At 37.8% G+C, this 22,500-nt stretch overlaps 2 protein-coding genes across 4 annotated transcripts in view; one reads left to right on the forward strand and one right to left on the reverse strand.

Moving 5' to 3' along the window:
- LOC127834901 (uncharacterized) overlaps window positions 1–22,500 on the forward strand; it is a 173,385-nt gene that overhangs the window by 87,276 nt on the left and 63,609 nt on the right. The window lies entirely within an intron of this gene.
- On the reverse strand, window positions 1,678–11,486 carry LOC127834891 (uncharacterized). 3 transcript variants are annotated; one of them, XM_052361008.1, is made up of 9 exons: window positions 11,416–11,486; window positions 11,101–11,163; window positions 10,412–10,576; window positions 8,310–8,543; window positions 4,174–4,347; window positions 3,685–3,918; window positions 3,293–3,478; window positions 2,924–3,114; window positions 1,678–2,583 (listed from the first exon to the last, which is right to left on the reverse strand). In XM_052361008.1, the coding sequence occupies exons 2-9, from the start codon at window positions 11,159–11,161 to the stop codon at window positions 2,191–2,193; spliced, it is 1,638 nt and encodes a 545-aa protein (XP_052216968.1). In that variant the 5' UTR covers window positions 11,162–11,163; window positions 11,416–11,486; the 3' UTR covers window positions 1,678–2,190. The 3 variants fall into 3 exon arrangements, with proteins under 3 accessions (XP_052216968.1, XP_052216967.1, XP_052216966.1); XM_052361007.1 differs by having other exon boundaries at window positions 11,389–11,476; XM_052361006.1 differs by having other exon boundaries at window positions 11,101–11,462.

Genomic DNA, 22,500 nt, shown 5'->3' on the forward strand with positions numbered 1-22,500 from the left:
TTGTAGTAGTTTGTTGTATCAAGCATAAGTTAACTAGGATTTGAGAATTATAAACATCGGCAAATGCTACTCAGTAACGTTGATTTCATGAACACGGCCGTTAATCACGGGCGGGCGCCATCTCCGTTTTACTATGCATGAATAAATGAGCCAAAGCCACTTCCAAGGTGGTGATAAAGATCGGATATTCTGAAAATTCAAGGATAATTCTACTGGGTGAGTAGGTTTCATATGTAGTGTCAACATATTTAGCATTATTAAAAAAACATGGCAACTGAAGTGTGATTCTGCAAAGATTTATTCATTATGAATGTACATAAAAATGCTATCACAGCACAATTTGAAACGCGGGGACCATTATAAGGTGTGCCACGGTGGAAGTGTTACAAGCAAATCGATTTACTTTGACTGTTTGACGAGCACATTTCTGCGACATCACCTGAACATGCTCCGCCTTTTGGACCGTCTCGTCAAAATGCCAGATGACAGAATTATAAATAACATTTTTGGGATTACGCACCCAGCGATGGATGGTGTTCGGACGCGAAACGTTTTGTTGAATAATTAAATTTACGTGATCTGTATACGAAGAAATCCATGAGTAACCTGTCGCTTGACAATTTTTTGTGCCATGTCAAAGACACATTTATACGTATTCATGCTGACAAATGGTAACAAGATATCGTACCCCAAACAAGGCGCAGGACTTACCGGCAAATTAAACACGAACTCGGATGTGGAAATTATGTGTCTATGCAACTACCAAAGCACTTGAGATCTTACATTGCTCAAATAAGAACAGGCACCTTGCCGCTGCGGATTAAAACCGCGCGGTTTAGAAACTTAGAAGATCTAAGACAGACTATGCCTACTGTGTAAAGAACCCAATCAGGTCGAAACAAAATACCATTTCTTATTTGAATGTGCATTCTACCTTGGTTTAAGATTATCTTTTTATAACTGTGTATCAAAGATTAAACCAAACATAACTAACATTCTGTAGAGCGAGAGGCTAGCATGTATGCTGACTGATATGCTGACTGATAAGATACTTATTTAAAAATATGTATTGTTCATTCAAGATTGCAATATAAAACGCTCGGAAGCATTATATGTATCCGACAGACATTAAAAACAAGTCAATAATAATTATGTAAATTACACTACATATGTAAATAATATTAGCCATTTTTTCATGAACTTGCAATACTATTAGTGTTAGGCCACTTGTTAATAATAACAGTTAAGTTATTGATCTAAAATACCCATGTATATACTTTAAACAAGTTTTAAACCCCGTCCGTCTAAAGTCACGCACAGTTTCGTGGCGGCATAAACGTAAAATATGGCTACTCATAAAATTATATGGATGTCGAAGGGTATATGACGCGTTTCATTTACAAATGTTCCCTGTTACTAAGAAACAACGGCTAGCGATGTGAATCCATCATGCTTTAAACTTTTTCCAAAGTGCTAATTGATCATTTTCATGATACAAGACTAGCAGATGATGACATGAATTCTTTGTATAAAGCTATCGAATTTCATCATGCTTGGAATGGTGTAATGTTCCACATATTATTATATCGTTCACATACAACGCAGATAATGACTAAATGAGGCAATATGCGCCTTACAATTACACGATATTGAAAACTATTAACAAAAAACGCACAGTATTGTGAACCAATTTATTTCTGCGTATCTATGACGTAGCAGTGTATATAAAACCATAAATACTGTTTGTTATTTGGATTTACGGCAACTTACAAGTCAAAGGTTAATCCATGCATGTTGAAAGCAATAAAGCAATTTTAACTAAATTTCGATTTCATCTCTTTAAGAATCATTGAATAAATACTTCGCCACTGTTTTAAAACACTCTTTAAAGCATTGACATTTGAAATTATGTCATACATATATCATCTGCATGCGTAGTTAATAAGCATGTGCCTTACATCAAAGTAGCCTTTAATATAGGTATATAATAATGTGCTTTTCTCTTTCAAGAAGGTACGAAGTGAAAAAGTGGTATCATTTTTCACAGTGGGTTAATTTGTATCATGTTTGACTAAAAGACTAAACGATATTCCAGAAATACGAGTAGGATTTATTGCATTCACTTCGAAAATAGTTGCGAATTTCTATATTCTGGCTTTATTAGGTATGCAAATATGACCCGGAATCCAATTAGTACCCCCGGGTGCAATTTTTGGCTTGGAATTGATCAGAAAGTTTCAATAGATTGGTGAAATCTGTAACTTTGAAAAGATAGTTGGAATCTGGTTTGCTGCTTATAGACGTTAATTCGTGCGGATCGATATCATCCCCGATTCCAACTACGAACATCACAATGCCGTTCATTTTAGCGTTGTGTGCCGACTGAGCGGTTTTATCGGGCTCGAACGACGTGCCGTCAGTTATGACAATGCTGACTTTAGGGTTGTTGACATCACGGCTGAATTGTTGCATCATAAGGTCGAGGGCTGTGTGTGTGTTTGTGCCTCCGTGGTTGTATGTAATGTTGGCCTCGAGGGCAAGCATCGTAGCTATGTCTGTTGACTCCGACAATTTCAATGCAACCTGAAATGTTCAGTTATAATTAAAATACCTTCAGACATAACATTCAACACATAAATGAGGAAACAAAAAACACGACTGTCACCGATCTATGTACATGTAAGGACATATGTTCCAAGACTTTGTGGTCAAATGTAGATTTTCAATGTGACACAACTGGCAACACATGAGCCCAAACGCTTATCACCTTTCTATATTGGTTTCGTTACTAACTGACTATGCTAACAAACAAAGCGTTTATCGTGTGATGTGGTTTAAAATGATTAAAAAATAACCTTTCGTTCGAAAGCATTTTTAATGATAGTACAGTATTCTTCGTAGTACGTTCATGTGTGGTGTTTACCCTGGCTTTATTGCTGTAGGTGATCACTGTAATGTTCATGCTGTTGTATTCCTGTTTCAGTCGCAACGTGACGTTTTGAGTGAATTCTCTCATTATCTGGAAGTTATTCTCTCCCACACTGCTAGAAGAGTCCAGTACAAACACCAGCTCAGCCGTCGTGTTGCAATCATTGAAAAAGTTGGGTCCAGGCTCTATCGCAACAAACAAAAGTCATAATTGTTTTCTCTAAAATAAGCAATAACACACATTTGTAGGTAAGTTAATTGTTAGTGAAGTTATATTAAAATCGTTAAATATCTACAAAACTAAAATATTAGTATTTCAACAGCTTTATACTAGTTATAATACAATTCGTACAAGGTAATATACCTCCAGTTGGTAACAGCGTAGGCACAACAACGGTGGTACGTTCGGTACTCCTGGGGACATTTGAGTTCCAGCACATCTCGCAATACTGGGGACACTTTAATCTACCGAAGTCCAGCAAAGCACCCTCGCAGATCTGCCGACCGAGCTTCTCACAGTTTGCATCCGGATCATTTACGCAAACGCCGCCTGCACAGAAAGGTCCATGCATTGTGGTTTAATTATCCAATGCAAAATTTTCTTGAAATGTAAACACTTGTCATGCTTAACATGCTATGAATATACATGGTCATCTATCCTGAACAGCGTTTACACATGTCAAAATCATTTATGAAATTCCTGACAAATAGTCTTAGCATTATGTTCAGTTTATGTAAATTGTTTGGACATCTTACCTGTACTTGGCTGGTATGCAATAGTCGTCTGCTGTATTCCAGAAGTAGACGCCGGTGGGCTGCGTTTAGTTGTCGTCGGTTGCAAGGTGCTCGCGCCTGTGGGTAGGGTTGCTACTGTGCAGAACTTGCAAAATCTAGCACAGTGTTCGCGTCCAAACACGTCCAGTGGAGACACACAGACGCTCGGACCGATGTCGGAACATTCCGGATCGTCATCGTAGCATATTTGGCCAACTGAAAGTGATCATTATAGCATAGTTGAACTGCTGTTTGAAAATTTAAGTTTAAAATTGGTTTGCTGTGAACCTATGTACTTAATGTGGTAATTTAAAGACTTTGTTTATAGGACATGAAAATATAATTGGTTAACCTTTAAACTATGTGCATGTACTTAATATTTTTTTTTAGGTATATCAAAAATTGAAACCACCGAATTTTAGCTTTTAAAAATGTAAAATCCATCATGGGCTCTATATGATACCGGCGTACCCCCTGACGTGATAGGCGTTCTCGGCGTTGTGCTCGGGACTTCTCCACGGTGGTACTTGCAGTACTCGCACATGAAGCGGCATTTGACCTTTGCGAACACCGTGTAGTCTGTACATATCACTTGGCCAAGTTCTCTGCATATGGTGTCGTCTATCTTCTCCGCGCAATACTCTTCTGTTAATGTTTTTATAAACGTATTAAGAAATAATTAAGCATTAAGAAATAGCACTACAGATGTCATTACAGTACAGTCCACGCGTTTTCCCAAAAAAACTCTAGCGAGTGCTTCAGTGGTGGGGAAGGCGATGTGTACTCGCTAAAACGCTCGGCGTTCCGCAGAGTTAGCTAATACCCGCGGCGTGTATTACTTAAGCCTAGTCGGTAAATGCATACAATTTCCGTTCTTATCAGGGTCCGGTTAAATGAGAGCGACCATGGTCGGGCGACTATGGTTGTACCAGCGAATAATCGTCGTTTAATAGAGAGCGACGATCGTCAGTCGACCGCGCGTTGTTCGACATATTGTCGAGCGATCGCAGTCCACCCATCACTCCACAACTGCTCGTCGCTTGACGCTTTGTCGGCACCCAAAACCCGTTCCAGGAGACTCCCAGACAATATGCGATGGTACCAAGATCGTCTGGGCAACTGTTGGGCAATCCTTGACAGTCTGCGACGGTTTCAGACGGTCTCCCAGACCAGCTGGGCACCTGCAGGAGAATCCAAGACAGTGTGCGATGGTGCTAAGGTCGTCTGGGCACCTGCAGGAGAATCCCAGACTGTGCGAGACAGTCTCTCAGGCCTCCGGGGCACCTGCAAGGGACTATAAGACAGACTTTGACGATGCCAATACCTCTTGGTACCTGCAGTAGACTCCCAGACGGCGCGAGATGGTCTCCCAGACCGTCGGGGAACCGGCAGGAGACTCGCACACGGTGCCACACAATATACAAGACCGTCGGGGCACAAGCAGGAGACTCCCAGACAGTTTGAGACGGTGCCAAGACCGTCTGGGCACCTGAATGACTCCAAGATGATGTAAGAAATTCTCCCAGACCGTCGGGACACCTGCAAGAGACTCTCAGACAGTCTGCGACGATGCCAATACTGTCTGGGAACCAGCAGGAGACTCACAGACAGTCTCCCAGATCGGTGGGGCACCTCCAGGGACTTCAAGACGGTTTGCGACGGTGCCAAGACCGTCTGGGCAGCTGCAGGTGACTCCCAGAATGTCCGTGATGTTGCCATGTACGTCTGAGCACGTGCAATAGACTGTCAAAGTCTTTTGAAAGTTTACTGCTGGTGCCGATACGGTCTTGGCACCGTCGCACACTGTCTCAGAGTCTCCTGCCCTGCCCTGCTGGTTTAAAAGACTGCATGGGAGTCTCCTCCAGGTGCCCAGACGGTCATGATATCGTTGCAGACTGTCTGGCAGTCTCCTGCAGGTTCCCAGACGGTCATAATATCGTTGCAGACTGTCTGGGATACTTCTGCAGCTGCCAAGACGGTTTTGGCACTGTCGCAGATCGTCTAGGAGTCTCCTCCAGGTGCATCGCCGGTTTGGTAGACTTTCTGGCACCGTCGCAGATTGTCTCGGGGTCTTCTGAAGGTGCCCAGATGGTCTTCGTACCGTCGCAAACTGTATAAGAGTCACTTGCAGGTGCCTCGCCGGTCTTGGAGACTGTCTTGGCATCGTCGCAGACTGTCTGGGAGTCTCCTGCAGGTGCCCCGCCTGTCTGAGAGACTGTCTGGCACTTTCGCAGACTGTATGGAAGTCTAGTGCTGGTACTCAGACGGTCTTAGCACCTTCGCGGGCTGGCTGGGCGTCTCCTGCTGGTGCTCCGCCGGTCTAGAAGACTGTCTTGCACCGTCGCAGACTGTCTGGGAGTCTACTGCAGGTGTCGTCAAGGTGGTCTTGGTACCGTGTCAAACTGTCTGGGAGTCTCCTTCAGGTGTCAAGGCGGTCTTGGTACCGTGTCAGACTGTCTGGGAGTCTCCTGCAGGTGTCAAGGCGGTCTTGGCAACGTGTCAGACTGTCTAGGAGTCTCCTTCTGGTACCTTTAACGCGACGAGTGGTCAGTCTAGTGCATTTCTCTTTATGCCCCGTAGCTTTTTACATGTGACTGCTGTCCTCAACGCCACCCACACGCGTTTATGGCTGCCACAATATCCTGGCACTGTTCCGCTTGTTTGCCTCGGTCACCAATGGCCCGTGCTTTCCGTCCAGCAGGGTCTTGTTCTCGATAACAAGCTCTAAAAGGATATCTATCTCTTTGTTGGACCCCGAATGGCACTGACTTGAATGTTGCAGTCTTCGTTTTCCATTTTTCGCGTGTATTTTTGCCGTCGGATGTTGATGGCGGAAGTGGTAATTTTCCTAAAATTGGCGACTACCACGACCGCAGTCGACTGACCACGCCGTCGTTCGACCACAGTCGCGACAACTTGCTCCTTGAACGCGACGAGTGGTCAGTTGGCGTCGGTCGACCACACAGTCAACCGACTAGAGTCGGGTTTGTAGTTTTTCATTAAACCGGACCCTGCAGGACAACGCCGCGAAAAACCGCGGTAGCAGTGTGCTACTGTGCATGCCAATAAAAATAAAAACATTGTAATTAAAAATTGCTTAAATACTGTGGCAAATAAAGATAATTGTATAAAAAATAATATATGTTTTAATTCACAGGTACGTCTACAATATGAATGAATAAGCTGGATACATACACGTTCCGACTCTATCCATTACCCTATAAACCAGTATAATTGCGATTTCAATGTTCAAAACCAAAATATGACCAGTATTGACGCTAATGTGTTTTAGAATTTTATAAATACAAAGTCCGCCATTTTACGCAAGCGCATACATGCAAAGTGATTTTTTTGGATGTGATAATTCCCATGTTGCATGCGTAAATCAGGTGACACGATGTGCGAGCATCGAGCACTGTTCATATTTGGTTATAACGACCAATCAATGAGTGACTTCAATTAAATTTAGTATTCGTAAATTTACATAGTTTTTTTTATTGTTTTGATGGGCAATACTTTTTCATCGTGTGCATTGATTCCGATGGTTTTTTTTAATTCTAAAATACTACAAGTATTGAGTTGAACGTCTATATTTAGTTACGACACATGGCCTGATTTAACACGTATGCTTTCCATGCGTAGAACTTCTCTGTCAGCAACACTTTCGCGCCCTTATTATTTTGCATCATGTATCATGACATAGTGAACGGAGCATATCCATACAAAGGGACTAACTAATATAATCACGTAGCTGTAGACAAATTGTGTAATTCAGTTTTATAAATGGACATGGTGAAATATACTTGTACTGAAATTAAATTGTTACCGAATAAAATTTGTAACGGGTAATGTTTTCACAACTTACTTGCCATAAGTAATTAATTTCTCACCATTTGCATTTAACTTGAATGACTTCTCATAAGGAACCATTTTTGGATAAGTAATTGTTTACGGTAAAAAGGTGTGATGAGGATGCCCCTTACCGTTTTTCATGCACTGTTTAATTACCGATGGCTATTTCGAAAATGTTAAAACTGATTCCTTTTAAATTAATATGCAATAAACACTAACTTCAAGACTGACGTCAATTAAAAATAATGATCGCCAGTTAACCCCGCCCTTATACGCATTTTCGTTTCCGATTGGACGCTGAACAATACACATGTTGTGCACGTCTTAAAATTATATATATATATATATATATATATATATATATATATATATATAATTATATTTATATACTTGTAATAAATGTAATTTTATTTGAAAATCAGAAAGTCAAACAAAGATTAATTGATCGTTATCTCGTTAAACACAGAGTTTCTTCTGCGTTGCCAACGCCGAGGGCTGCCGCGTCGGCTTATCAATTTGCCGATCGTTAACCTCGGAGTTCCCAATCATGCAAACTCCTCATATCGCGGGACATTCTTTATCTCTCTTCGTCTCCCTTCATAAGCGTGCCCGCGGAGTAGCGAGGGAAATTGGGAAAAAAGCGTGGACTGTACTGTAAGTATAACAGTTTCTTCGTTTCACTACAATCATTTTTGTATTCCTAACAAATAGTCTTAGCATTATGTTCAATTTATTAAATTTTTTAGACAACTTACCTGTACTTGGCTGGCCTGGAATTGTCGTCTGCTGTATTCCGAAAGCAGATGCTGTTGAGCTGCGTATAGTTGTCGCCTGTTGAAAGGTGCTCGTGGTTGTGGGTTTGGTTGCTACTGTGCAGAAGTTACAGTATCTTTGACAGAACGCGCGTCCAAACGGCTCGAGTGGAGGCTTACAGACGTTGGGACCGAGGTGTGAACATTCCGGGTCGCCATCGTAGCATATCTGGCCAACTGAAAGAAAAAACATAGAATAAAACGGTAATCAAAGTTTGCAGTTCGGCAGCAATTGGGAAACAAACGTGCATATATAACGGGATTGATTTCATGATCTGATTAAATGTGTGTCGTCTTAAAACTATTTGGAAACGTGACAGCGGCTTCGTTTTTAAGACATCATGCCTATATAATATAAAATTATTTAACAGCGCTCTGCACACAGCAATGATGTATCTGGACGGATTCATAGCTTTCTTACCATATTAAACGAGCCGCTATACGAGTCTATTGACTATACACATTTAATAAAATAGTTGAGTGTATCAAATATCTTAACGTGTTTAAGTAAAAAATAGGTGTTAAGTACAGAATCCCGCATCAAAACTTTTTAATATACATAACACCTATGTGAAGCTGACGCGCTTTGTTATAAGACCATAAACAAACCGTTTAAGTTGAATGTTGGGTGAGATAGGTCAAGAGAAAGGTATGATTTCCAATCGGTTTTATATTTTATGTCTCGAAAAATATTTGAAGCCTTAGTTTTGTTCGTATTCGCTAACATTAACGAACGAAATGCACGTACTTATTCATTTGGATCTATAAGCGCGACATTTTTCATACCCTCCATTTGCTGTGTTAGACAGCTGCACCGAAATATCAATGTTTCGCAAAAGGTGATAGCAAATGTTAAACCTACCGGCATACAATGCATTTGTGAACGACGGTCAATTTAATAATCGATTCGGAAAAATGTGATCAATACTCGATGTCGTGAAGATTGTATCATTAAACTTAATTACCGCTAGAAAATTGTAAACCAAAATAACGCTTGAAATGTGTCGCATGCACTTTTTCCTTATCAACACATCTTTATACACACACAAATCCATTTTATACTCTACAAAAGACAACAATAAAAGGGCAAAAATGCAGCAGAATCTGGTTGAAGTCAAACTATCTTTTTTACCTATAAGACAGAACGATGAAACATTATTAAAATAGGAATTTATTTCTTTAAAATTATCTGCACATAAAGGACGTTTACGCGTGAAATTTGTTGTGAGATTCTTCCAGTATTTAAAGATGATTTCAAAACAAAACATGTTTGGACTACATATTATGTATTCGAAAGCAGGCAAAGGGTCATAATTCTGCAAACAAATTCGTCGCAGCCTAGATTCCCTTTTTTTATAAATTATCTGCACATTAACTTTATGACCGATTTTTCAAAATTTTTGCAAATTAGCGGCTTATATATATGTAAGATTGTTAACAGGATAGTGTAATTTAGTATATATATTCATTTAATCAAATTGCAAGAATATTATTAGAATATCTTATGAATATTTGTTACACAAAGATGTAACCTCAAATGTTGATGGCCTTTTTAACTTCGTCGTCCTACTGAGAATTATTATAATCATAATTACTTTCTTCATCATAGTCAGTATCGTATAGGCTTCATGTTTCATTATCTTTATCCTCCAATTACTTAAATGGTTGACCATCTGTAAATTGCCGTGAACGAGTCATTTATGCGTTGAAAGTTGGCGTCTTCAATTATATCGTGCTCTACATGAAGACAAGTTCTCCGCAGCTGAGCAATACAGTTTTGCAGTAACAGAAATAAGCGCTTCTTAACAATGAACATTAACTCATATTTGGATTATAGAAATAACAATGTATTCATATATTGAGATGATTCCAATTGATCGACTTTCAGCTGCTTTAAACGTTTGAATACACCGAAACAGAATGATTAATCGCATTAAAGCACGATTAGACAAGGTTTACTTGTAGTATCAATACTTCATAAGTGTCAATGTGTCTTGTGCATGCGATTTTTGTGATGACAATCCAAAATTACTTAAATATTTAACCTTCAGTTTGCCGAACAACGGCTAGAGTTGCTGCAGCAATTAAGTCACATGTGTTACACATAAACGGGCATCTGTTGGCGCCAAAACTCGCCATGGTTCCGTTGCAAACTATACCAACAACTTTGCGACATACTGGCTCGTCAGTAAACTCTGAGCATGTCCGACCTGAGTAACACAAACAAATACAAAAACAGTCACAGCAACTAACGTAAAATTGTATACTCTTATCTGAAAGTAGTAAAAAAACATACATATTTTCATCAAGTAGAAACTCGAACAGAGCTACCTACTACTGCGATTGTGGTTTATGCGGATTTTATATTAATTTTGCAAATTGAAGTAATTGAAGTTTCGCGGATATAGATATGTATGCAATAGACACGAACGTTGCTTCTAATTTGCAGTTGTCATATGCCACTCATTTAGACACCAGTTTGAGTACAGTGGCAAATTTCGTTTAAGTAATTAGATGTTCAAAATTCTTAAAATGTACATATTACTTTCAAATAAGTTTTAACATTGACGAAAGCATGTCCGCAATGATATATTTTTATCGAAAATATGTCTTCATCAGTTAAAATATGGTGTTGGGGTGGAAGTGGCCATATAGTTAGCTTTGCATATAACTTTATTCTACAAACATGAACAATTAAAAACAAATACCAAATACTAAAAGAGTAATTACATACCTTGTACCAGAACGACTACTGTCATCAGATACACAGCACCCAAAACTAACTTTTCCGGCATGGCTAATACGAAAAATGTGGGATAAAACATTTATTTAATTAACATGCGCCCATTGCAGATTATTATGTAATATCACTAATTTGAAAGGTTTAACGAGCTTACGTGCAGAGTAAATTTGAAATCTAACAGCGGATTTAAATTTCTTTGTTGATAGTGTTTTTGTTTGTGTTTTAAATTTTATATAAACATGATAACTAAAGCCAATATATGATTATCAAATGAATAACCGTCATATAAAAATCCAAGGCACTGACACTCAATGTATGGCACGGGCCGATGTGCCGTTTGCCCGCTACAACCAAGGAAGATTAGAGCAGATAAAGTTGAGCCACAATTTATTTAAAAACTTCCTGGACACCACATCGAAGGCAAACATTTGAAAAATTCGATATAATCTTGCACACGTTAACTTGTGTTTGGAGAGGCTCACGGCGCTTTTTATGGTTAAACATTTGTTTTCATTGGATATGGTCTTTATCTGATTGTACGAACACATACAATCATTTTGAAAAAGCATGTCATCAGATGTTTACACTTGAATTTTACTTTCCGCATGTTCTTATCTAAACCCTTATGTTTTGGACGTGTATCTAGAACCCGTTTGACCAAGTTAAAGTGATATTATGGGCATCTATCAGTTGATAGGTGTCTATCGCAACCGTTGTTTATTTTTGGTGTTTTCACTTCATATACACTTATATTTATTAATGCAGCATCAACATATCAAAACAATATCTCGGAAAGAGAAAGATAATGTATTTGAATATTAACCGTACTTTCGTTTTGACAACTGACGATGTGAATCTAAATTTGGTTTTAGTGCAGATTCGTTTATACGACACAAAGACACTATTTTGTTTTACGGATCATTTCGGCTTAGGGGACTCACCAGTCATGTAAAATATCGAATATAATAAATAAATAAATATATTTTATAAACAACTGGAAGCAAGATGAGTTGCAGATAATTGGTTAATTCTTTTAAGCTCAATTTAACAGTGAAAAATGCCCATAATATCACTTTAATTTCAAATGCATAAGTTCTCAAAGTAGATTACATTTATTAAGAGTTCCTCGGTACACGGCTAATAATGATCATACTCTGACAAGATTTGGATGCAACGTCATCAAAGACAAACTCACGTAAGTACTCAACATTTAAAGCGAGATTATACGATTTTCATATGTGTTAAATTGTAATATATTGATAAAAATATGTTACAAATAACACAAAATAGGCAAGAAAAAATATACATTGTAAACTAATTTCATAAAATGCAGCAAAGACAAATTAGCGCACCGAGTCGATTGTGACGAAGATATTTCGTATATGTTTTGCTAAAATAACCAAAGCATTCGTCAAAGTTTTGTTTTACGACTAAAAAAGCTGTCCTATTGCATAAGGAACACACTGTTTTTTTTCAAAACCACGCGAGTGAATGCTCATCATTTAATCAGCCATTGCATACGTTGTGTCAGATAGTAGAACAATAATTTGCCATATCACTGTATGTAACAGCAGTTGATTAAAAATACAAAGAATGGCTTTAAGGAAAAGGTCCAGTCTTTGAGTTTAGGTCATATTTATATAATAGTGATATATTTGACAAAGGTTATATTCAGAAAACCATCATTTTAGTGTTTTATCTCTTACATACAGATTTGCGATATCACGTGCCGTACATACATGCAGGTAGCATATACAGACGATTACCGGAAAAATATTTTAAAGATAAATTGTCACTCATTTGCAATCCCATCAAAAAGCTACTGTTCAAGGTAAATGGCGATATTGATCACGATAATCAACGTTCAGGTGCAATGATTCCATTCGGAATGAAAACAAACTTTCATTGTATTTCATTATTAGATTGTTACAACACTATTTTTTCATTATCTTTCTTACGGCACTGTGCACATATTGGACTAATGTATCGTCTTACATAAAGCGCTATTTACTAAGACTTGAGAAGAGAACCACCAAAAGTTGTACATGGTTTATATTAACATTTAAATATCGTTCTTATGCAATCCATCTAAACAATATTTCAGTTTTTATCCCAAACGCGTTGCCGTAAATATCATACTGAGTATCAGCATTATCACCATAATTGTCAACATCCACTTTAACATCATAAATGTTATTACAAGGGGTAACAATAACAACAACGAAAACAGTATCATTGCCAAAAACGTAAATGCAAGAAAATATACCAAATTTCATCGTGTGTGTGTGCTATATCATTGCTACTTTCGTAATGACAATCACCTCATTTTCATGCGTGTCATCTTCAAAAGCCGCATCACGTACATCTAAAATTTCTTCTATTTATATATGATATATTTTGTTTTCATAGCCGTTGTACTCAATTAGAAGAATGCATATAACGCTACACATACTTTCAATATACCGCATTAACATATGATATTAAACAGTTTACATTTTTTTCCTTGTAAAGGGACGTGTTCAGTCAGTAACTCGCCCATTTTGGTATAACTATTCTACATCTCATGCATATCATAGAATTTAATAATATTTGGCAGCATGCAAGTTTAGGGAAGCAAAACGAAGAGGCGGAACTTGCTCACTTAATTTGTGTTATTATCAACAACTATAGCTACATTATGCTTTTTAAGTTATATTTCAAATGATCGAATATCAAATAATAAAACTAAGGTATTCATGATTTACTTGATGAACATCATTTGTACATCACGCTTAAATGATACAATTTTCAAAATGATACGCGAAACAATATAATTTAGGAATTAAACAAGCGACTGTTAAACCATACATTTCAGATACTGATGATAACGAGATACACATTTTAATAAATGTTGGCGAAATATTATTATTTTTTATAATACCTTATTCTCCCGGCATCATATTGTTGTTTTATTCTTTGTAATACATGAACTAAATGAGGTGCGTGAAGTTGGCACTGACATCGGCAATCGACATTCAAATATCGAGCTGGGACGAATGAAGAGCCAGCTCTGACATCGATATTCGTCAAAAAAATCGAGAGCTGGCTTGCTCGACATTCAGCCCAGCTCGATATTCGCGAGTATTGCCGAATGTCGATGTCAGAGCTGGCTCGACATTCGTCCCAGCTCGCTATTCGGGATTTTGCCGAATTTTGATGTCAGACCTGGCTCGACATTCGCCCCAGCTCGATATTCGTTTTTTAACCGAATGCCGATGTAAGAGCTGGCTCGACATTCGTCCCGGCTCGATATTCGCGAGTTTTGCCGAATGTCGATGTCTGAGCTGGCTGGACATTCGCCCTAGCTCGATATTCGGGACTTTTGCCGAATGTCGATGTCAGAGCTGGCTCGACATTCGTCCCAGCTCGATATTCGGAACTTTTGCCGAATGTCGATGTCAGAGCTGGCTAGACATTCGCCCCAGCTCGATATTCGGGATTTTGCCGATTGCCGACGTCAGACCTGGCTCGACATTCGCCCCAGCTCGATATTCGTTTTTTTTTTGCCAAATGCCAATGTCAAACCTGGCTCGACATTCGTCCCAGCTCGATATTCGCGAGTTTTGCGAGTTTTGCCGAATGTCGATGTCGCCCCAGTTCGATATTCGGGACTTTTGCCGAATGTCGATGTCAGACCTGGCTCGTCATTCGCCCCAGCTCGATATTAAGGTGTTTCACCGAATGCCGATGTCAGAGCTGGCTCGACATTCGTCCCAGCTCGATATTCGGGAGTTTTGCCGAATGTCGATGTCATAGCCGGCTCGACATTCGCCCCAGCGCGATATTCGGGATTTTGCCTAATTTCAATGTCAGAACTGGCTCGACATTCGCCCCAGCTCGATATTCGGGTTATTTACCGAATGCCGATGTCAGAGCTGGCTCAACATTCGTCCCAGCCCGATATTCGGGAGTTTTGCCGAATGTCGATGTCAGAGCTGGCTCGACATTCGCCCCAACGCGATATTCGGGTGTTTTGCCGAATGTCAATGTCAGAGCCGGCTTGAAATTCGCCCCAGCTCGATATTCAGGATTTTGCCGAATGTCGATGTCAGAGCTGGCTGGACATTCGCCAAAGCTCGATATTCGGGATTTTGCCGATTGCCGACGTCAGACCTGGCCCCGTGTTCACAAAACATTTTTTGCAATCGAAAATCGATTTAGCTTGTCATTGAAAATGGATTTCCATTGTAGTTGATAGGCAAAAATGAAAATCGATGTCAGTTAAAATCGATTTTCGATTGCAAAATTGTTTTGTGAACACGGGGCCTGGCTCGACATTCGCCCCAGCTCGATATTCGTTTTTTTTGCCAAATGCCAAACCTGGCTCGAGATTCGTCCCAGCTCAATATTCGCGAGTTTTGCCGAATATCGATGTCACAGCTGGCTCGACATTCGCCCCAGTTCGATATTCGGGACTTTTGCCGTATGTCGATGTCAGACCTGGCTCGTCATTTGCCCCAGCTCGATATTCAGGTTTTTCGCCGAATGCCGATGTCAGAGCTGGCTCGACATTCGTCCCAGCTCGATATTCGGGTGTTTTGCCGAATGTCGATGTCAGAGCCGGCTCGACATTCGCCCCAGCTCGATATTCGGGATTTTGCCGAATTTCGATGTCAGAACTGGCTCGACATTCGCCCCAGCTCGATATTCGGGTTATTTACCGAATGCCGATGTCAGAGCTGGCTCGACATTCGCCCCAGCGCGATATTCGGGTGTTTTGCCGAATGTCAATGTCAAAGCCGGCTCAAAATACGCCCCAGCTCGATATTCTGGATTTTGCCGAATTTCGATGTCAGACCTGGCTCGACATTCGCCCCACTCGATATTCGGGTTTTCTTACGAATGCCAATGTAAGAGCCGGCTCGACATTCGTCCCAGCTCGATATTCGGGAGTTTTGCCGAATGTCGATGTCAGAGCTGGCTCGACATTCGCCCCAGCTCGATATTCGGGACTTTTGCCAATGTCGATGTCAGAGCTGGCTCGACATTCCTCCCAGCTCGATATTCGTTTTTTTTGCCGAAGTTCGATGTCAGAACTGGCTCGACATTCGTCCCAGCTCGATATTCGAATGTCGATTGCCGATGTCAGTGCCAACTTCACGCACCTAACAAAATGACACTGTTAATTTGTTCTTAGGGCGTCCACTTACATGTTTTACAAACAGTACAGTTACTGAGGCGATTTACATATTGCATTGCATTTTCGTCTGTTTATAAATTGTCTATCAAGCTAAATTGCCTATTCAATATGAGAATAAATAAAATATTAAAACAAATACACATCACTATTTTTGTTCCATCTTGTTCAGAAAAATAACGGACAGAACACCCTTTTTGTTTTCATTTGGTATCTGGTCCATCAAATAACATGCACCATATATGCAAGAAAGTCTGGATTTTCATTTTCAAGGTGTGAAATCATTGCGACCATAACGCTCGTGTTATGTGCGTAAAATGTCGCAATTTAGCATCCGATGTGGTGGTTATTTCAGAAAATGGATGCAAAGGGACAGAACGATTTTGTTTTTTTACGATTCCCGAAGACATACAGACCTTAATTTAAAAATCGGGGATACGAATATTCATATTGTTTCTTATTCTGTCAAAATTCTTGATAAAAATCCAATATCCAAACCTCAAGGACTTACCAAAGGTTTGTTCATGTGATGTTGACAATGAACAAGTCGCATGGTTGTTCTATATTATTATATGTTTGAACAGAAAATCCCATTTGGTAATTAAGGGTGCAGGATAACTGGACCTTTTTGGTGTTTCACATTTTAATTGCTATGGATTAATACACGACGGTAAGTGGTGCTTTATTTCAAAGAACTTTTTAAAACAAGTTTTCTTAAGGTAGAAACCGTGTAATGGGCTCGGCATTTTCCGTACAATTTCGTAAGATTTCTTGCGATTTCGTTGTAACTCGAAAATGTCCGTTTGCTGTCGAAAATTTTAATATTTTTTATCGAACACAATTATTTTCTCGCATATTTACTTTCATTATATCGGATTTTGATACCTCAAATTAATTTACCATGAAAGAAAGGAAAGTTTATCCATTTTTTGTAATTATTATTGGGAATTCCTGGGAAAAACCCCTAGGAAGATCGACCTACTATCAAAACCAAAACACAATGACAAACAAAAACGAACAAAACTAAATGGTAACAATCGTAACAAAAAGGACGTTTTATATCTTAATCTTAGGGAAAGGTTTCTGTTAGTAATAGTAATGTGTTAGTTGAGCATAATTACAGTCACGTCTTGAATATTTCTTCCTTCAGCCTGACTACAAAGTGACCTTCAATAAACTCTTTGAACACTTCAGGTGCTGCATATTCTAATGCTTCTATGTCTGCTAGATATACAGGACCCCAACGGACATAGCCATTAGCCATTAGCCACGGTAGCATCTCGTAAAAGGCTTCAATATGAAACAGCCAATCTCCTATTCTCTGGGCTTTAATGAACTTCATTAGGATGCCAAATGTAGGTAGCAATTCCAGATAGAAAAGTTCTTTACTTTTCTCTATGTCGGATTTATTTAGTAATTCATCAGGGATTATATCAGCAGTATAAGATATATGCAGTTTAAACAGGATGAAGAATCTACACTTAAAAACAATGTAAAATGATACTGAAATACACAAATGAGTTTCAGTCTTTTAAGCGTAAGTTGTACTTCATTATATATATATATATAATGGATCCTTTTATGTTTTCTTTTTACTTTACAAATATGTTTATTGAGTTAACAAAAATTAGAAAAAAACTATTCCATTGTTTAAAAAATATTTTTTGAACATAATATTTTATTCTGTTGATTTTCAATGCCAGTTGTTATGTTTATTCTGACAAAAAAAGTACTTTTGTCCTACATAAGTTAATACCATAATAGATACATTTTTAATTAGATCCAATACACAAATGAGTTTCAGTCTTTTAAGCGTAAGTTGTACTTCATTATATATATATATAATGGATCCTTTTATGTTTTCTTTTTACTTTACAAATATGTTTATTGAGTTAACAAAAATTAGAAAAAAACTATTCCATTGTTTAAAAAATATTTTTTGAACATAATATTTTATTCTGTTGATTTTCAATGCCAGTTGTTATGTTTATTCTGACAAAAAAAGTACTTTTGTCCTACATAAGTTAATACCATAATAGATACATTTTTAATTAGATCCAATCAGTTTAATTTTCAGACAATGTTACTGCCTTGAACTTTTTAATTTTGGTTATAAATTACAATGAGATGTTTTCATCTCCTAAACAACTGAAAACTCTACCCTTTGACCTAATTAAAAGTATGTCAAGCACCTGAGAAGGTGACATCCCTTCTAGATTTTGAGCAGAGGGTATGAAGATACCAAAAAACATAAAAAGGAGCCATGCCTAAAAAATGCAAACCAACTTATTTTCCAGGTACATTTCTCAGATTTTTAGGTTAACTTATACTCATACATAACGTTTTGTTCTATGCGTTTTTATTCACATCAGTCGTGTAACGCACTTCTCTCTTTGGAACCGACATTGTGTCAACAAAGCCAGTAAATGACCACTGTATATTGCCATATTGCCAATTTGTTCCAGCCAAGTAAAGAGCTTAATCTATTGTTATTATATCTTTTAGGCAAGAAGCACTCTATGTCAGCGTTCCTTTGGGAGTAGTGATTACTATTGTGAAGACCAAGAAAAGGAAAATGACGATTTAACCACGCCATGGGAATGATCAACTTATTAGCTAGTTATTCCCTGACGCGGGTGTTTTTGGTTTCACTTATCTTTCATTAAATGGAATCTCCTAATTTAAACAAGTATAATTCTGACAGGCCTCTTTACACGATGAACTCCTGTTAAGCCAGAAATAATTTAAGTCACTACAGTATCTGAATAGTTACAAATACTACGAGCAAAGAATCAACCGTGACATAGAAGTTATACGTGAGAATTTCTCCTTCGATTTTGTTTTTAAACCGTATACGGTAATTTTTATTTTTTTAATGTACAGAGAAAACATGATTCTGATTAATGGTTTTACATTTAACTTAATAGTTATAATTAGAGGGGTATAAACATGTGCGACATTACACCGTTTATTTTTAAGTTAAATTATCGTAAAAAATCAAACCCGGAAGGAACATTTTTAAATATGCATATACATGGCGTGTCGTTCGAAATGAATTAGGCTTTACTTACAGGAAAATGTTTAGCCTAACATCAATCCATTACTGTGCATTTTAGTTCCACGTGTCAAGGTACAGTAATTATTATTTCCTGATTTGTGAAGAATAATATAAGTGTGTAGCAATGCAATGCTCTCAAAACAGCAATCTTAAAGCCAATGTTTACCCTTTAGTGAAATAAAAACGCATATACCGAACTGTTATGTATGAGTATTTGCCAACAATTTTAATCATTACCATAACAGAAAGTTAACTAGTGCTAAGGCATAGAATAAGGAAGACGATGTGGACCCTAAAATGTGTTTTAAAGTATTAGCATTTTGAGGTTAAGAATTTAACAACTATTGTTAAAAAGTATTAACTAACTGATCAAACATATACCCGAACAGAACTTACTTTTCGATTGCGTAACATAAGAAATTATTTCAGCGGAATTTATTTACAATAGTTGTTAATATGCAATCCTAATTAAACCGCATGTATTCACTTTAAATATCATTATTTTATTTTTGCGGTAATAAACAAACACATGATCAGGGAAAATAAAATCAACTAATTAATAAATTGTTATAACAAATGTCGACTTCAATAAACAGTAGTATTTACAACTGTATACAACTATACTAGTATTGATGTCCAGGCACTAACACAGCCGTACGTATTTCCAATGTTTTATTATTCCTATAACTAGGTTAATATGTTTGGAAATCAGGTCATATAAACTAGCATTAATTATAACTTGTGTACAGATTGGGTAAACTCACACACCAGCAAACTATTAAACAACATTTATTATTGCATAAACTCAATCTATAATGCCTTCTGGCGGGGTGCAGAAACTTGGCAAAAGGAGGGCTTGAACGGGAGAAATTGTGTATTAACAAGGCGATTCACGTGCCGTTCAAGCCCTGTTATGTGTTTTTCATATCCATAAACTGGTCCACGCGGAGTTACTTCCCTTAGTGGATTCAATGAAGTCATTATGAACTTTGTTAATAACTCCAGCCTTCGACGACTTTCCAAACATAAATAGTGAACTGAATAAGCACCAGTTTCCTCATGCATGCAGGGATAAAGGCAATGAATATTTCAATCCACTTTTCAAAACATACCATCTCCACTCTCTTGACTACATCTTTATTTTATTGGTAACGTCAATTAAGTTAAGGTTATTTACTCAACACTTTCAAAAGACTATGCTGTACATGTAATTGTTTATGTACCTTCAACGTTCCTGCTGTATGCTTGAAATACTTCAGTGACAATATGTTGGTAGTATTATTTTTTATAAGATTTAGTGGGAACGAAATAAGATAGACCTGTACGAAAGAAACATCTATGAAAACAGTTACTTATTCTGACGACATATTTATCCGTCACGACCAGTCAATTCGTAAATAATTCCTCATTTCTTACTTTCTTTGCGCGGCTGCATTTCAAATTTGCATTAATCCACTGTTTAAACACATTTTAAACCCCAAACTGCCCATCCAAAGGTAAAGCCTCGTCATTTCTGCTGCGCACTCGGGCAGGAACGGATTTTTCGAGCGCCCACAGGTGATCATGCCCTCGAAAACGTGTATTATCCCTATAAAAAAGTACATAAAATACCTAAACATAGGAAGTAAATAGAAGAAAGCATTACGTAGATTACCTTTATAGACGCACAGCATCAGTATACGCCAGAATAAACTGTAACTGGTAATTAACTTTTGCTGATATCATTGAACTTACTTATAACAATCTAACGTGTATGAGATGCAACATTACATGGTCATTTAACGCCAATTAAAAAAAATGATAAAGAGAGCCCCTTATCATCAACAATACAAAATATCATATAACAAATGGAAAGATTCTAACACTATCTTGAGATATGTCTCTGTAAACAACAGGTCTAATGGCCACTGTATTGTTACGCTATTACACGACCTTTTCGATTTAGAGTTGAAATGTCAGATTTTGTAGCTCGGCCCATTTAAAATGAAATGGTATAGTAATTGTTTTACAGGACTTAATTATAAATTCATTTGATGTTTTGTAATTGTGTCTGTACCAATATTTTTTAGATTGCTTGACATACACATTGGATAATCGAATATATTAGAGACGCCACTTATACGTGGACAGTTGTATAAGTCTGAGTGAATAAGTGCTTATTTAATGATTGAGGAAACCAGTACCAATAGTTTACATTATAATTATGAAAGTTTTTAAATAGTTAAATATAGGCTGATAAGAATTACCGTGTTAAATACCAATAGTTTCTGATTACCCTTTCATGTTTACCAGCCAAATACACATTATGATTGAGAAGGCAACTACATGTATTTCTGTTTATATCCCAAAAACATAATATGTCCTTTTTCTGAGACAATATTTGATAGAGTGAGTATATCAGACAATGCTGGTACAGGGACATGCTTTGAGCAAATTATTACAAAGAAATTAATTTTTGCTCGACTGCCGATATTCTCTCGATTCCAGTTCATGGGCCCAGAACCGGTACTTGGTGTTTGTGAACTCCCGATCGTTAGGTGGAGACAATATTAACGACGCCACGGTGACCTAATTCATATAAACTATTTTCCTTCAAAGTTGTACTTCAGAAATATGCTTCCACAATACAACGCGGTCTTCGGGACCAGTATTGATACATCCGCGCACAGGAAATGAATGAATGGTTAAAACATCACTCATAACTGCAGATCGGATTGGAATTTAATGTTTTAGGTTTGATCGATTTATGGAACTTTGTGCTACTATGTATATCTTTGCCGCGTAAACATAAGTGTCCACAATGTTACATAATTATGTTTACACAAATTAGCTTCAGATGTCTTTTTCATATTAATTATTTACGAGTTAACCGTTTCCTCCAATGCTATTTTAAGCTAATATATAATCAAATAGACATTGCCTTGCATTTAAAGGTTAATTCCTATTACATCGAAACCCTTCTGAAAAAAAAACTCATTACGTAAAGGAAATGAAGATCTTGCAAACCATCCAAATATTCCAATCATTAAGCCTTATTAAAAGCTCGCTTTTCAAGGTCATGTGGTAGACAAAGCACAATATATGTTTGAGTAAAATACTAATTATTTCTTACCGCTTGATCGGGGACGTTGTTGCATTGTGTTGTAATTTACATGTT

Source organism: Dreissena polymorpha, chromosome 6, assembly GCF_020536995.1.
Source record: "Dreissena polymorpha isolate Duluth1 chromosome 6, UMN_Dpol_1.0, whole genome shotgun sequence".
Classification (NCBI taxonomy): domain Eukaryota; kingdom Metazoa; phylum Mollusca; class Bivalvia; order Myida; family Dreissenidae; genus Dreissena; species Dreissena polymorpha.

What these genes read in the sequence shown, in the direction of transcription:
- LOC127834891 (XM_052361006.1), bottom strand. Translation starts at nt 11,191, where the DNA reads ATGTTTTATCCCACATTTTTCGTATTAGCCATGCCGGAAAAGTTAGTT. An exon ending in CGTTGTTCGGCAAACTGAAG is followed by an intron (nt 8,544 to 10,411) that starts GTTAAATATTTA and finishes TTTTTCTTTCAG; the next exon opens with TTGGCCAGATATGCTACGAT. An exon ending in TCCAGGCCAGCCAAGTACAG is followed by an intron (nt 4,348 to 8,309) that starts GTAAGTTGTCTA and finishes AAACATTAACAG; the next exon opens with AAGAGTATTGCGCGGAGAAG.